The 18,150-nt window shown below is 40.0% G+C and overlaps 1 protein-coding gene across 5 annotated transcripts in view; it reads right to left on the reverse strand.

Annotated features, from left to right (window-relative positions):
* Window positions 1–16,762, reverse strand: part of MTA1 (metastasis associated 1) — a 116,242-nt gene extending 99,480 nt beyond the window's left edge. The window contains exon 1 of one of the 5 annotated variants that reach the window (XM_053474861.1): window positions 16,582–16,753. In XM_053474861.1, coding sequence (XP_053330836.1) covers window positions 16,582–16,609 — 28 coding nt within the window. In that variant the 5' untranslated portion in view covers window positions 16,610–16,753. Of the gene's footprint in view, window positions 1–16,581 lie in introns of all 5 variants that reach the window. The other 4 variants (XM_053474860.1, XM_053474863.1, XM_053474862.1 and 1 more) reach the window with 4 other exon arrangements.
* Window positions 16,763–18,150: the final 1,388 nt, after the last annotated feature.

The raw sequence follows: 18,150 nt of genomic DNA on the forward strand, positions 1-18,150 counted from the left end.
AAAAAAAATCTAACCAAGAAAAAAAAAAAAAAGTTACTGATAAATAGATAAAATTACTTCAAACTCAAAGACTTTTCTGAAAGGATGATTGCTGCTCTGTGATCTTGATTCTCAAACAGCACACACAAACGTCCATTAGATCTTTCTATCACGTCAAAAATACTATATTATGAACTCTGTTATAATCATGGTCTAAAACCAAATTAGAAGCATAGTTAAGATTATATGATTAGACTATAGTTAGAGACTTTTTTTAAAATTAAGATTATATTTATTTTCTCTGTGCTGGTATATATTAGAATTGGAAACCCAAATGTATGCAAAAAAATAAAAACATAAAAACCCAATTGGCAGGTTAAAGCACTGTACAAAACAGTGTTAGGAAAATTAAACGGGCAATGGCCCAGGATCACAAAGGGTAAAATTTATTTAAAAATATATACTTTATATTTTTTCCGCTCTCAACAATAGTCAAGGCTCTTGTCTATTGTTGCTTTTGTTTAAGGGTCAACAATGCATCTTGCACGGACACCAGAAAATTGTGTCTTTTCTTGGGCCACACCCTGTCATTAATGTTAGCTGGAATCTTGGCCAGGCACTTAAAATGATGCCAGATGCCATAAAATGCTACAGGAGACCAGGCGCTGAGGCCACAATGTGGATGCATCCCCAGAGTTATGATTTGAGAAATACGGTTAAGTTTCCATAGTAAAATCATGACATGAAGATGTACTGCATGCAGACAGGGCGACCTTGATAATGAAAGGAAACATGGCAGTAGGAGTAAAACAGGGCCTAAGAAATTACAATGGGTCACCTAGCTGGCACGTGTGATATCTAATGTTTTTAATAACATGGGGGACATGATCCCAAGATATCATCACAACAAAAGATGACATATTAATCCCTTTACAACCAATGACGGGACAGGCACGTCACACAAAAACGTCAGTTAACCCCTTAAGGACCAGGCTGTGTTTTACGTTTTGTACCATTGGGACCGAGGCTGTTTTAACACTTTTGCAGTGTTCGTGTTTAGATTTAAATTTTCTCCTCACTCATTTAGTGAACCCACACAAATTATATGTTGTTGTTTTTCAGGACAAGAAGGGCTTTCTTCAGATACCATTGTTTTGATCATATCTAATTTTCCATAAAAAAATAATAAAATATGAGGAAAAATGTAAAAAATAAACACATTTTCTGACTTTTACCCAAAAAATCATTTACTCATCCAAAAAAGCTAATGAAAAAACCTACTAAATATATTCTACTATTTGTCCTGAGTTTAGAAATACCCAATGTTTTTATGTTTTTTTGCTTTTTTTCTGCACGTTATGGAGCATTAAAGTACAAGTAGCGTTTTGCTATTTCAAAACCATTTTTTCCAAATCTGGTAATTCTTCCCCCCATTTGCCATTTCGGGTATCTTTGAAGCTCCCGAGTACAGTCATACCCCCCATGCATGGGTTTGTCGGGTTGTTTGGGAGGTAAAACGCCACATTTAGGAAGTGCACATTTTTTAACTTGGAACTTTTACATCTGGTCATTCTGCCCCCATGTCCTAATAGGACCATCTTTGAAGCCGGCTAATTCAATTTACCCCATCAAACCATATATTTTTTAAAACTAGACACCCCAAGGTACTTAAAATGGAAGTATTTAACCCTTTCAATGCATGAGATTCTACCACCAGCCTTTGCCACACTTTGTGGTAGTATTTTTTTCACACAAATTGTACTTTGGGTATAAATTTATAGCTCCAGGTTTACGTCACTATCAAACAACACCCTAATATATGTGTACAGGAACCTCTCTCGAGTACAGTCATACCCCACATGTATGGGTTTGTCTGGTGTTTGGGGTTAAAATGCCACATTTTGGAAGTGCGCTTTTTCCCCCCCATTTCGGTCAGTCTGTGCCTATGCCTTATCTTTGAGCCCGGCCACTCCAATTTACCCCATCAAACCATTCATTTTTTTTTTAAATTAGACACCCCTTGGGTATTTGAAATTCTTTTATTTAAAATTTTTCCATGTCAGGATTTTTGGGAAGATACAGCGCTAATTTTAGCACTTGCTCATAATAATAAAAGTTATTTTTTTATTTTATTCTTTTTGGACTTTTTTTTTTTTTTTTACATTTTGCTGGAACTGGATAGTTCCTCTGATGCATAATAATTTTTAAATGTTACCATGTTTTTTTTTTAAGCTTTTTCTTTTTTTTTTTAATTTTTTAAAATATTTTACTAATCACATAGTGATTAGAAAGCTGGGCTCCATTGACTTGCATGGTTGAATGCAGTACCTATTTTTCAACTTTATTTTTTTTTTTTACCGGGCGGCCGCCATCTTGCGGATGGCGAAGATCACTTGCAGTGGCGGCTGTGACCGCTCTCCGGAGTGGTCACAGCCCGTCCTGGGGTAAGTGTTTGGTGTCGCTGAATGCCTCCTGATCGAGTCATTCCAGCGACACCATTGAAGTTTAGGAGGTGATCGTTGATAGCCTCCTAAACGCTTTTAAAACGGGCGTCCGCCACCATACAATGTATGGCGGATGTTGACGCCCCAGGGAGGGGCCAGACATGGCCCATGATGCCGATCTTGGTGTTGCTGAATGCCTCGACATCGAGGCATTACAACAACACCGTTTAAGCTTAGAAAGTGATCATTGATCACTTTCTAAGCTTGTTTAAGTCTCATGACGTGTCAGGCACGTCATAGTTCGTTAAGTGACATTGAACAAGCTTCAACGATCGTTTTCTTCACTTAAGCGGTGTTGCTGAAACGCCGAGATTTGCACCTCCCCGGGGCATCAACGCCCATTTTAAAAGTGTTTAACAGTGTTTAGGAGGCGAAAAAAAAACAGTCTTGGTCACAAAGGATACAAAAAATAAACAGCATGGTCCTTAAGGGGTTAAAGTCAGTAGAACATGTAGAGCATGCTAAAAAGGATGCCATAAAATCCTACAAATATTCAAAGTTATAATTTGAGAAATAGGGTTAAGTTACCATAACGGAATCAAGACGTGACTATGTCCTGTGTGGCCTCCAGAAGGAAATGAAACATGGCAGGAGGGTTTTAAACAGAGGCCGATAAGAAAGATAAGTTGCTTAGCCGTTTGATACCTATAGGCTTGGAATAACATGGGGGAAATGATCACTCTAATGTTAACATACAAGGTACCGTAACAACAAAGCATGATTTTAAAAAATAGAAGTTCACTGCCAGGTTTTACGACCCAGTTCATTAGGAGTTAAGAATTGGAATCTGAGAGAAACTATTTGAATTCCCTTTTTTGACAAAGGAAACATACTGAGATTCCCATGGATTATTTTGCTTTTGTCTTATGTAAATTGTCTGCGCTTTAGCTTTCGGGTCATGGGGTTTGAGGTTGAGGTGCAGTGGGCCCTGTGGGGAGAACAGCGAGTGAGACTGCGTGCTGATTTTTACCATTAACCCTTTCACACCTACATCCCCTTGTAATGTCATGGTGAGAGCTGGCAAGACACCGAGTGGTTCCTGTTGCTGTGCATTTAGGGGCTTCTGTGACACTTTCAAATAAGAAAAACAGCAACGTGATAGCTCTGGCTGTCCAGAAGTATAGCACAAAGAGGGCTACAGTCTAATACATTTTCTAATACAAAAACTGTAAAAGAACAAAAAAAAATATACAAAAGACCCTTAAAATAGACATGGCTAAAACATAGAAAACGTACACATGAAAAGTACAGTCCCTTGTCCAAAAGGTGTTCATTAATGAAATTCGGTTTTATTCTTAGAGGATATATAAATAAAATGAACTGCAAATAAGTAAATACAAAAAACTTTGGCCAAAAGAGAAACATCTCCCCATAATATATTATTGGTACATATACGGAACAACATGCATAATAATACAAAATATGAATTAAGAAACTTGCTCGCAGATCTGGGAAAGCGGTCCTAATGACTGAATACCTTTTCTATCTTGCAGGAGCTTGACTTGAGATGGTAGTAAGCAGGCTGTTTACTAAGGTGCAGGAAAACTACAAGAGGAGAGAGATGTCCCATCTGCTGTCATGTATGCATGCATCCCAGCCCCTTAAGGACACTCCTAATGAGCTGGGCCATAATCCCTGGTAGCAGAATCTTGCCTGATATTTGAACCCCTTAATGACTGATTATGTGCTATCAAAGGTCTTTCTTCACTTAAAACGGTGTTGCCTCGATTTGGAGGCATTCAACACTGAAAACTACAGCAGAGGCTCTGTGCGGCCCCTCTCCCGCAGACACACCTTGCGCTTACCGATTAATCTTAAACAGTGTTGCTGAACATTCAGCGACACTGAAAACACACCCCAGGACGCACTGTTTATAAGTGCCATTGCGAGAGATTTTGCCTCTCGCAAAAATAAACAAGCTTCCAAGAGGGTCTCTCCAAACTCTCCTGAGAACTGCAATTTGTGTGAAGAAAAAAAATAAATAAATTCATGGTGGCGAAGGTTACAAAAAGAATCCTTAAGGGGTGAAAGTATTGGAGTGGCTGAATTCCATAGAAACTTTGTGGACTGAACTAAAAATGGGAACTGTGATATAGTGAAATAAATCTGAAAGTCGTCCATCTGTAAAATTGATTGTTTTAACCTTTTTTTTGTTTTGGTTTTTCTTGTAGCAGACTTTGGGACATTTTTAAGGTGTTGCTTTTTAGCTGTAATTTTCTTCCTCATTTAGTGCATCCATACACAATATATATTTATTTTTCAGAAAAGGGCTTTTTTTAGATGCCATTATATGCCATTATATTTATCATATCTAATTTACTATATTAAAAAAAAAAGCAATCACAGGGTGATCAGGGAGGGAGGGCTGTGTTGCTGAATGCCTCGATATCGCTTATTCTTAGGAAGCAAATGCTGATCATTTCCTAAGCTCTGTTTTAGCCAGCTGCCATCTTTGCCAATCACTTCAGTGGTGGCCATTTTATTTTTTGGAGGGGAGGGCTTTCCTCCCACTATTCTTATATAGCCTCACTTGTGAGGTTCAAGTGAATGCTGCAAAGCTGCCAATGGCCACGATTGCAGCAGATGTAAAGTAGCCCGTACATGTACAAGCATTGTTAGCCTGTAGTTGTACAGGCTTTGCCGTGAAGGGGTTGGGCTGGCGTTCTTACAATTAAAAGCCTCATCCTTTTTTCTCCATACAGTAGCGCTAATCAGTATGGGCAAACAATTCAATTGTTGTTTAATCTGGCTAGAGAAAACTCCTCCAAAATCTTCATCCTGTTGATCACCTGCAAACTTCAATCTGTCTTTCTTATACTGGGGCGTCTTCCTGGTGTAACAGCATTTCAGGCCATGGCGACGTAGGACTCTCTTACTTGTGGCTGTAGGTACCTGTGACACATCATGACTTTTAAAAGGGAGTAGAAAGCGCTTTCTTCTCCCAAACGGTGTGGCTGTAATGCCTAGATAAGGCCATTCAGCAACACCATGATCGGCCTCAGGGGCCCCGTGTGGCCCCTCCCCCAGGCGTCAACATCAGCCCATATAGGCACTGCAATTAACCATGTAAGTCAATGGAGCTCAACTTACTAAAGTAGTAGTTATTAATAAAATAAAAAAATGGTAACATATAAAAATATATTAAAGGCTGGTAAAATGTGTATGTAAAAGGGTTAAAATATTGGTATTCCAAATACCCATGGGGTGTCTAGTTTTGAAACATATGGGGTTTGATGGAGGTAAATTTAATTAGCCGGCTTCAATAATGCAATATGTTACTTGTAACTTGCAAAAAAACATTGGCTTAATATTTCTATTTCTAAATTTAGGACAAATAACGGTATTAGAATCTTAGTAGTTTTTTCCCCCTAATAGCTATTGTGGATTAGTAAAAGATTTTTCAAATAAAAATGATAAAGTCCTTTTTCCCCCCCCTAAGTTTTTCGGTTTAGTGATACCATCAAAATAACGGTATCTGAAGAAAGCCTTCATGTCCTGAAAATAGTATAAACACCGACCAGCCATAACATTACGACCACCTGCCTAATAGTGTTTAGGTACAGCCCTGACCCATCTTGACCTCTGAAGGTGTGCAAGACATTAGCAGCAGATCCTTTAAGTCCTGTAAGTTGCGAGGTGGGCCCTCCATGGATGCATCCTGGTGTCATGTGTTCTTGAAGTAAGCAACACACCCGGGCATCCACGTGATGTAAAAGAAAACATTATTCATCAGACCAGGCCACCTTCTTCCATGGCTCAATGTTCTGGTTCTTATGCTAATGTGCACATTGTAGGCACTTTCAGCAGTAGACAGGGGTCGGCATGGGCACCATGAATGGCCTGCGACTATGCAACAATCTGTGATTCAGTGTGTGCTCTGATATCTATCAGAACCAACATTAACTTTTTCAGCAATTTGAGCTACAGTAGCTTGCCTGTTGTCACCCAGTGCATCAATGTGTCTTGGTCGCCCATGACCCTTTTGCCGGTTCACTGCTTTTCCTTCCTTGGACCACTTTTCATGAAATACTGACCACTGCAGACCGGGGACACTATGATATAATTTCCTGGGGGGAGACCTTGGGTCCTGCCATTTATGTGGATGTTACTTTGACATGTACTATTTACCCAAGCATTGTTGCAGACCATGTACATCCTGAAGGCATTGGCCTCTTTCAGCAGGATAATGCGCCCTGCCACAAAGCAAAACTGGTTCAGGAATGGTTTGAGGAACACAACAAGTTCAAGGTATTCCATTACTGGGGCCCCTGGAGAGGCCTGAGAGCCAGCCTCCTCCCTATTGACTATGGGCCCTGGCCTTGTAAAGACTTGTGTGTGTGTGGGTACAGGGGGTCATGTTTTGTACTGAGAATGATTGCCGGGTGGGAAACTGATGGGGCAGAGTGTGGGTGGGTGCAGGGCATTTTATTAAATATTTTTTTATCCGATTAATCGATTAATCGAAAAAATAATCGGCCGATTAATCGATTATTAAAATAATCGTTAGTTGCAGCCCTAACTGATTTTGCCCCAGTAGAGGTTTAACCATATTTTCTAAATATTAGAGGCTCTGAGGACTTTAGAGTGCCGATAATGACTTGGTATTGGTCCTGTACTTTGCCAACACAGATGATGTTTTGCAATTATTTATTGTATGTCATAACGTTTCCCTTTGTTTCACCATGTTTTCAGCTACCCCCAGAAGTATATTGTTTTATCACTTGCTGAGGGGGATTAGGTCTGGCAGACAGCCAGGACGCAACCAGGGAGAAACAAGCCATTGTTTCAGTTAATCTGTTTTAATGTCTGACCCTCCCCTGTATGGTGCACTAATATGTTGAATATCCAATTGAACATCTGTGGGATGTGCTGTACAAACAAGGCCAACCCATGGAGGCCCCAACTCACGACGTACAGAACTTAAAGGATTGGCTGCTAAGATCCGTGACACATACCACAGCACACCTTCACAGGTCTAGTGGAGTCCATGCCTCGACAGGTCAGGGCTGTATTGGCAGCAAAACCGGTACCTACACAATATTAGGCAGGTGGTCATAGTGTTATGGATGATTGGTGTACAGGAAACACAGCTCATCCACTCTCTAAAGAAAGCCATGCAAGAACAAACAAGACTTCTATTATAAAGGAAAGCCACACGTTTCATGTTAAAAACATTGGCTTTTTTTCTTAAACAAAAAAGGATGCTGCAGACAAAAAAAACACATACATTTATATACACACAAATATATAATTTGTTCCAATGACAGCCTTTAGTTACCCTGTAATCCCAGAAATTATATTCAATGTCCGTGAGCAAGGCCGGACTGGCCCTGCTCACGGTGCAGCACGGTGTGTGCAAGCCGGCCACCTAATACAATTACAGCGGCCAGCGTGCACACATGGTGATCTTACCACCTCACCTCGCGGCCGCACCACATGAACATTGGTCTGCCGGCCAAAACAACCTGACAAACCCATTCATGTGGGGTATCACTGAACTCGGCAGATGTTGCTGAACACATATTGGGGTGTTTGATAGTGACACATACCAGGAGCTATGAATTCATTTCTGAAGTACAATTTGTGTGTGTGTGTGGGGGGGGACACCACAAACTTTGGCAAAGGCTGGTGGTAGAATAATTCATGCATTATTTTTTGTCGTTGAAAATAAACTTTGTTAGTTTAAAAAAAAAATCCTGGCTCCTAACTTTTTTAGCTGGCTCCTAGATTCAAAACAAATTTTTCAAGGCCTGCCCTGGAGTAACTGATCCGCTTCAAAGATGTCCCAAATAGGACATGGAGGCAAAATTTTCAACATGTCAAAATTCCAAGTTGAAATATTGAATTGGGCATGTCCCAATGTGGTGTTTGACAGTGATAGCTGTTGTAAATTCATCCTAAAGTAAAATGTGTGGGGAAAATAAAATTACTAATGCAAACATTGACAAGGGCTGGTAGAAGTAGTGCACCGAAATGGTTAAAATACCAGCATTTGAAATACCCTGAGGTTTCTAGTTTTCAAACTTATAGGGTTTGATGGGAGTAAATTGAACCTATCGGCTTTACATTTTTATGTCCCAAATAGGACATGGGGTAGCATGACCAGATTTTGGAAAAAAATGGTTTCAAAATAGCAAGAAACAAAAAACATAAAGACACTGGCTATTTCTAAACTCAGGACAAATACAATTTAGCATGATTTTTTTCATTAGGATTTGGTAGACGGGTAAAATATTTTTCAAGTAAAAGTCAGAAAGTCCTTTTTTCAAAATTTTTCATTACATGTTACTTTCTTTTTCTATAGTAAATTATTTTGATCATATATCATATAATGGTATCCTGTCCTTCCGTTAGGTATTTTTAATTTCTCCTCATATCCTCTAAGTACTCACCCATGCCATACATATTTAATTTTTTAAAGACAAATAGGGTTTTCTTCTAAAGCCATAAAATTCTACAGGGACCAGGCATAGGGTTACACAGGGGACCAGGACCTAGAATCTTCAGTTATGTCAGAGCCTGGGAATGAAGAATGGGTCACCCAGCTGACAGGTATAAAAGGGATTTCCTGGTACCTGTACGCTTGTAATTAAAAATGGGGACATGATTAACCCAGAGTCATTTTAAAATACCAGGCTTCATGTCCCAACTGATTAAGAGAGCCTTGGCTATACACTTCCCTCCCACGTGACGGCCCACAGGTGGTCTCATAGAGACAAAGAAAAATATATTAAAAAAAACATGAATTTCCTGAACTACATTTTTTCAGTGGACTAACAGAGATTTGCACGGATTATTTTACTTTTGTAGAATATACATTAATTGTCGGTTTAAATCTTATTTTATTTCCTGTATTGTATTCTATTTTTTTTTCTAACCGTTTCTAACTGTTATTGTTTGTGCAAGTACTATGGCCATATTTACTCAGATTAAATATAAATGAATCAATTCTGTCTGTGCTCTAATGTTAAACTTTCACGAGTTGCAGGGTGTGGTCATGTATAATGTCTACATTAGAAAAATTGTAGCATGTTCAATTAGCCTCTTCAGTCCCAGGGGTTTTTGGTACCTCAAATCCCGGAGCAGTTTTTCAATTTTTGCAGTATGTCGGTTTAGCAATTATTCCCTTTTCCTGCGAATAGTGTACCCATGTAAACTAGATATTTTTTTCAATTATCTGAAAATTTCAGATGAGAAGTTTAGTAAAAACTAACGAAAATTTGAAAAAAAACCCCAATTTTTTAAAAATATATTTTCCCCTCTGAATCCTCACAAAATTAAGTTACGGAAAATCCCATCCAAATTTATCATTTCAGGTGTCCTGATTTCAGAAATACAAAACTTATATAGCATTTCCATACTTTCCCAGCACTTATAGGGAACGTACTATAAAAGGTGTACATCATTCGTTACAAAGCCTCAGAATTATTACATTAGGCATGATGGCATTGCAATTCTAATTTTAAACAAATAAACCAAAAATACCCACAATAAGTATATATTTCTGTAACGTAGACAACCAAGACTATCAGGGGTATTTGGGCATTCTTCACACAGCTATTAGGCCACCAATCACTGCCAAAGATGGCTGCAGAAATTATCTCCTGCGCTTTTTTTCACCAAACACTTCTGTGCAAAAATATCTAAGCAATACAGAGTATGCGTTATGGCAGAGAAACCCAGACAAAATAGCTGCATCTCCTGATTACGGAGATACCCCACATTTTTTTTTTTTAAAGGGCCATATCCATCCGTTACAAATAGTACCCTATAGGGTAGTATTCTTTACACTTATGGCTTAATGGTTTTGGGGGGTTGTGAACTGGGCAGGGGGGTTACACCTTTCAGATGCTGTGTTATGGCAATGGGATGTAAGGTTTTATTTATTTATTTATTTTTTTTTTAAGTTGCACTGTTATCATTGCAGTATGGTTAGAGGTCCTCTTAGGGACCTCTTTAACATGTTATTAATGCCAGTGATGTCAGAATTACGTCACTGAGCTCACTTTATTGTTTTTTTTTCTTCTTTTATTGTTTATTTGTGTTTCAGCAGGGGAGAAGAGTGAGACACATTGGTGCAGGGAGTAGAGTGAGAAACAATCATACTGTGATCTCCAAGCAAGTCCCCATAGACTTGCATAGAAGTCACAGAGCGATCAGAGCGATCGGATATCCCAGCAAGGTCTAGATAGACCCTGCAGGGGATATCCTGTCCTCCGATGACCTTCCAGGTGATGTCAGCAGCGACGCGATCGGGTATTTAAAACTAACAGTTTTCCGGCAAAAACGCCAGCAGGAAGTCCCGTGTAGCGGCAGAGACGCAAGAAGGTCAGGACGTACCGGTACGTCCATAGGGGACTGAAGGGGTCCAATTGAGTTTTATATAATTTCAGTAGTTTTGGGAGTTACCAAAGGTTTTTTGTTTAATTTCTTTATTACCAGGAGAGAGCACAGTCCAGTGATTTCACAGCATTTGTGCATTGTGACATCAAATGAACACATTCAAACAGTTACACCAGCATTTTAACAACATGATTACTGTTCTGCCCAGCAGGGTTCGAGAATCATTACAATTCACCTTTTTACCACCTTAGACTTCTTTAGTAGGTTAAGTTGTATTACACCTTGTTTTCTAGTTAAAGAATATTGCATTCTGGGTAGTGCAATGTATTGTAGGTGGTTGCAAGGCATTCTGGGAGGTAGGAGCCTCCATTTTACAGTCTTCAGTCACCAGGACTCATCATCAGAGCTGCCTCTGTATGTCTCCTTCCAAAACGCCACCATCTGTGTAATAGCATATCTGGTGAGACATTTACTTCTGTTTCAGGGACATTATAGTATTCAGAGCTGTTCAGGTATTTGTATTATTACTCAGGAAAGTTAACCGTTAGACTGTTAGCTAGCCATGTCATTCTATGTATAGGCAGCCATTTTGCCATGTACTTCACTGTTATGTAATGTTATTATACATGCAGTTCCTATGCTTTGTACTTATACATGTTATTTGTATTTTTATAGTTTTACCACATCACATGTACGTGCTCACGCTTACGCACTACAATCCTGTTTTGCCATATATACTCAACAACCTGTTCACCAATAAACAAGTTAAACTACAAAGAACAATCCTCTTATTTGGAAGACAGGAATGGTTTATACTGAATGTCAGACTGAATTTGAAACATTTTAGTGCTGGTCAATACGACAGCAAGATAAGAAAATCATAGCAGACTAACTATTGCGTTATAAAAATACAAGAGAAGTAGAGGGCAGGTCACCTGTACACACACACACACACACACACACACACACACACACACACACACACATACGCAATAGATCAGAACACTTACAACTTGTTAGCCCAAGGACTCCCCCAGTGCTGATGTACAATATCATTGCCTACGCAGTGATCAACCGTAAGGAAGGGGTTAAAATAAAGAGGGGCATTTTTTTTTTTTATAATATTTTATAAAAGTATACCTGCTTTGTTACAATCTGTCTCTCTCCTTCACTAAAAGCAAGTGCTGGAGGCAGGCGGATCTTTACCGGTCAAAGTGAGGGCTCATAAGGCTTGGGATGTCAATCACTGGATGCTGATGGCACCCAGAAACACCCCCTGAGTGATGAGAGCGATCTGTAATCACTTCTGAGGCTATTGCCAGGAGAAGGGCAGCACCATCTTTGAAGGCAAGTTAACCATGGAGGAACCCTGCCGCTTGAAACTTTGTTTAAGAAACGATCAATGGTCGTTTTTTCCACTCAGTTGGTGTTCTTGAAATGCCTCGATATCCAGGCATTTCAGTAACACCAACTGAGTGAAGGAAGCGATTGCCGATCACTTCCTAAACGCTTTTAACGGCGGCATGGCGCCGCCATATTTTAAAAAAACCTGTACGAAATATGAATTTTAAACAAGAGAGTGCCATCTGCAGCGATGATAGCTACGGAGATACCCATTGCAACATTATAGCCCCTTTGCTAACGGCTGATAAGATAATAAGAAGGGTCCTAGCCCTTGCTGTGATGATAGGTTGGTTACCCAAAAACATGCCAAAGACTGCCCATTCCACTGTGATTCGGAAGTGTATGCCCAAAGTGTTAGAAATCTATTACTGCATTGCATCCCAAAAGGGAGTCACATAGCCGCATGACCAATGGCAATGTAGGAGATCGGCATCAGATGAGTGGCATTTAGGACAGCGTGAGTGATCAGTAAGGTCCATCAACATACGAAGCTTAGGGGTGACATAAGCCTTATGCAATATTTTTAAAAACATCTCCCTATAATCTTTAGAAACCAAAAGTTTAGACTTACGGACATTCACCCAGAGGACTGTATCCAAGTCCAACTCAGGAAATTCATTATTCCAAGATGCAACACCCGCCACCTGAGTATCCCACTCCAGAGTAAGTCTAACAAGATTGTATATTGTTGTTATCTTAAGTGTTTGGGGGCAGGTTAGCACCGTGAGACAATCTAAAGGATTATTAACATTGGCTCTAGAAAGTCTATGGGAGATTTTATTGATGTTTACGAGGTTGCAGATAGTGGATATGGGGGGGAACAATGGGGGAATATTTAGAATGTTGTTGCGTAAAAGACAGCAGTTTGCCCTCATTAGGATCTATAAAGTCATTGGTAAAGCGACCCACACCCCGGGCCAAGTGTATGAAAATGACATCCTCCTTGCCATGCTGGAACTGTGGGTTACTGACCAAAGGGAGGAACGTAGAACACAAACTCCAAATGACTCCTGACACGTTCTGAAGTGTTATATAGTAAAGGATTAGAAATAAGATCAGCAGGCCAAGAGGACCTAGGAAGATGCAAGAGGGAGGCCAAGGAAATGTTCAGGGACATTTGTTGCTCCAAACTGGAATTGGCAAATCGATTAACAGCCAGAATCCAGTCCACTGCAAAACAGTAATTAGCAGCCAAGTTGTAATCAGGTTTATACCACCATTACAGACTGGCTGCTTAAGTTTCATCATTGCAATTCTAGCTCTTTTACAATGACAAATAATATGTTTATGACATGGCATTCAAACTACCGTATATTCCGGCGTATAAGACTACTTTTTAACCCCAAAAAATCTTCTTAAAAGTGGGGGGTCGTCTTATACGCCGGGTACTTACCAAGCCGGAGGTTCCCACGAAGCCACCAATCTCTCTAATCACTACGCGCCGGCTATTGATGCCGAGCGCAGGGATGCCGTCATGTCCCGGCGCCCGGCATCAATTGCCGGCGCGTAGTGATGAGGGAGCAGGGAAGCCCGAGGTCTGGCACTTGAGACCTCGGCTTCCCTGCTCTCTAATCACTAGGCGCCGGCTATTGATGCCGAGCGCAGGGATGACGTCATGTCCCGGCGCCCGGCATCAATAGCTGGCGCGTAGTGATTAGAGAGCAGGGAAGCCGAGGTCTGAAGTGCCAGACCTCGGGCTCCCACAACTGGATGGAAGAAAGAAGACAGAAGATAAGGTCAGAGATGGGGAGAAAGGGACAAAGGGGGGAGAAATATATATACATACATACATACACACACACTGGTGTGTATATATATATATACATACATACATACATACATACGTGTGTGTGTGTATATATACATATACATGTGTGTGTAAAGGCAGGGGTGTGTGGTGAGGGCAGTGTATAAATGTGTATGTATGGACAGGCATATGTGTAGATATATATATAGATATATATATTATATATGTGTGTGTGTGTGTAAGGGCAGTGCATGTATGTATATGTCAGCAAATCACCGGTAAGGTTCATCGCTTGCCGTGATTGGCTGGTTGTTGTACGCTGGGTAGAGGGGTAGTCTTATACGGCGAGTATAGTCCAAACTCTATATTTGGACTGTAAAAGTTGGGGGTCGTCTTATACGCCCAGTCGTCTTATACGCCGGAATATACGGTATATTACATTAAGAGCTTTATGAAAGATGCAATGTGTCCACATCTGACTGGCACAAATAATGCCAGTTACTTAGCTTTTCATTTGCAAATGGTCCTAAGATGCAAATCTGATTGGGCGATTGTGATTGCTCTCCCAGACCAATCCATGTAGGAGTATTAGAGATCTTTTGGGGTTTTATTGTGTTAATGATTTCCTAATTTATTTTGCTTAATTTGAGGGAAAAGGGGGAGGGGTTACCTGTTCTCATGTATAGTTGAAATGTTCTTAACATATACAGACCTTGTTCCATTTGCAACAAAAAATAAAGTTTTAAAAAGCAAATTTACTGAATAAGCTGTACTTTTATTTCAAGCTTGATACTTTTATATACACTGCATTTCAATTACTCCAATTTATTTATTTTTTTTAACCTGTCCCCCCCCAGCTTTAAATTTCCAGAAATGTTACACCTTTATCAAAGCCGCTACGCGCTGGCAGAAAATAGCCCTGCGCTTCATGACAACCACTGTTGCAACTGTTTGACACACACACAAGCAGTATTTTCTCATAAGTAAATAAAACATTGCATGCACATGCAACAGAAGAAAATCTGTAGGTAAGATCTAGGCCAGCACCAAGCCCAGATACATCTCTGATTTCAGCATTGATTAAAACAACGCATTTTATTCAATTTTGTTCCAATAATCCTAATTTTTCTGCAGACCTGAAGGCAGCCTTGGTTGACAGGCACGTGATATTTTAGGTGACTTTCCCTGTTCAAACAATACACCGAGTGGATTATGTATGCAAACAAATCCTTCATAGTCTTTCATTAGTCAGTGTCTGACAGAATGGCTCAGTCTTAATGACCCTATTGTGTACCACAGAGTCAGAACGTTTGTCTAGTAGATTGGAGAGATAACAACTGAAACAAAACCTATGCGCGTATAGGACTTGTGATTCTGGGATGTTTGCTGAACATATATTGCATTTATTTTCAGTGGCGGCATCAGAGTTGCACGAGTGCTTATCTCTGAACATTGTGAGTTTTGTTAAGAGTCTGTACTGCTTCTACTCACGATTACATTAGACACTAACACAAACGCGCAATAAATTTGGAAAACCCTTATAACATTGCAGGAAGACATAAGCATGCGAGCTGACGGCGGGAACTCCTTTCTCTATTCAATCGCTTCCGATACGCGCGCACACACACAGAGTATACACTAACCTACCGATACGGGACCCCCGTTTGAATTTACGAATATAAAATAAAGAGAAGTCGATTGTCGCCGAAAGGCCAAGGAAATAAAAGTATTCACGGATCAAAAGATCGTAGTAATAAGTTGATAAATGGGAAGTACACTCGAAATACAGCATAATAGTATAATCAGCCAATTAGCGAGTAGAACAAGATTTAACCCCTTTCACAACATGAACGACGGCTAAGGCCTGCGAAAAGAAATTCTAGGCCCCTCCCAGGAAGGATGTGAGCAGCTCTATCAAAAAAGCAAGGAATGCAATATTAATACAATTGTGTCATTTTAGCGGATAAATAAGCTGCAGTCGGCTCCATCAAGCGACTTCTATAAAGTAGCAGAATGCTTTTACCGCGCTTCTTTTCCTAGGTTAAGAGGCGAAAATGGAGAACAGTATACTTAGCGGTTCAGTAGAATACTAAATATACCCCCCCAATATAATTGTTTACATAGTCTAACAAATGTATTCGTGAAAAAAACTAAACAGTAGCTCGAATATCCACGCAGCCCTATATTTTGCGTGAACAAATGAAAAATAAGTACAGGGAAGCTATATTTTCAACCCACTTGTTATCGAGATTAAAAGGAGACATTTTTACAAAAGAAATAGTAAAAAAGAATCACGTGACACACAAGGGCTATAAATCTTGATAATACAACACCGTAATCCCGCTGCACCCTAAACAATCTTAACGAATACTGAGAGGAAGGGGTTAACCTAGTTTTTTTTTTAACCCCAGAATGTGGTGACAACGGCAGCTTCTCTGCCGCACGACAACAATCTTTGTCACCATAGGCTGTAGGAGCCTCTGCGATCATATGGGGGGGGGGGCCCGAGCCTAATTATAACCGCCTTTGTATCAAATGCCCCCACACACAGGCCCAAAATAAAACAAAACCTCGATGCACATCATACAAATAATTTGCTCTTACCTCCAACCCTGTACATGTTCGCAGCCATGTCTATCGGGGAGGGGAATCCCGCTGACCCCCACGTATTGCTCTAATATAAATCCAATGTGTTTTCTTTGTAGTAAACAGAATAACACAATGTTCACCCCCCCAAAAAAAAACTATGCCCCTCCAGGTAAGCAAACGAGCTTCTTTTAGGAAAATGGTGGATCAATCCGACGAGGAGGAGTGGAAAGTACATTTAAAGGGGCAGTCCGTTACCGCCTGGTTGCAATGTGCTTGGAAAAGAAAGCTGGAGCCATACTAATAACAGTTCTAAAGAAGGGAAGGGGAGGGGAGAGCAAGAAGGAAGAAGTCATTCACTTATCCAGCATCTTTCATCTTTTAGGCTTGTGGTTCCCCATTTTCAAGTTTAGTTTACCCACACAAATTATTATTTTAAGGATTAACCCCTTCAATCCCAGGGGTTTTTGGTACCTCAAAGCCCGGAGCAATTTTGCAATTTTTGCGGTTCAGCGATGATTCTCTTTTCCTGTGAATACTGTACCCATATAAACTATATATTGTTTTTTCAAGGAGAGATAGAGCTTTCTTTTGATACCATAGTTGGATGATTAGCTGAAAATTTAGAATTAGAGATTTAGTAAAAACTAGCAAAAATTTGAAAAAAACATCTAATTTTTTTACATTTTCCCTCTGAATCCTCACAAAATTAGGTAAAGAGACAGAAAATTCCATCCAGATTTATCAGTTCAGGTGTCCTGATTTCAGAAATACCTAATTTATATAGATTTTCCATATTTTCCCAGCACATATAAGCAACATACTATAAGGTGTACATTACTTTATACAAAGCTGTTAAATTTTTACATTAGGTATGATGGGACTGCAACTCTAATTTTAAACAAATAAAACAAAAACACCCACAAAGGTATATATTTCTGTAAAGCAGACAATCCAGGCTATCCTATCAGGGGTATTTGGGCACTCTACATGCAGGTATTTGGCCACCAATCACTGTCAAAGGTGGCCACAGAAATTAGTTCCTGCACTTTTTTTAACCAATGCGTCTTAGCATTTTGTAGTATTCTTAGGATTTTTTGTACAGGGTATGTGTTAGGGCAGAGAAATCTATCCTTAATTGTTCAGCCGTGTCTCCTGATTACGGAAATACCCCACATGCCTAGTTTTTTTTGTGGTTTTGCTTTAGTAGACCTATGTTTCATTTGGGGCTGCTTAGCACCCCCCTAATTATAAATACCTCCATAAAAGTATATATTTCTGTAAAGCAGACAACCCAGAGTATCTCATTTGGACAATTTCCATGCAACCATTTGGCCGCCAATCACTGCCAAAGTCAGCCGTTGCTCTAATTTCGTGCACTTTTTTTCACCAACACTTCTGTGTTTCTAAGGATATTTTGTACAGGGTATGTGTTATGGCAGAGAAATACTGACGTGACCTGGAAGGGAAAGCCTGATCGCGCGATCGGGCATTTCCAGCTGTAACAGTTTAACGGCATTAGTGCCGGAAACTGTTACAGCTCCTCATCTGAGTGATCGGGTAGCCCAGCAGGGTCTAAATCCTGCT

Source organism: Spea bombifrons, chromosome 9, assembly GCF_027358695.1.
Source record: "Spea bombifrons isolate aSpeBom1 chromosome 9, aSpeBom1.2.pri, whole genome shotgun sequence".
Taxonomy (NCBI): Eukaryota; Metazoa; Chordata; class Amphibia; order Anura; family Pelobatidae; genus Spea; species Spea bombifrons.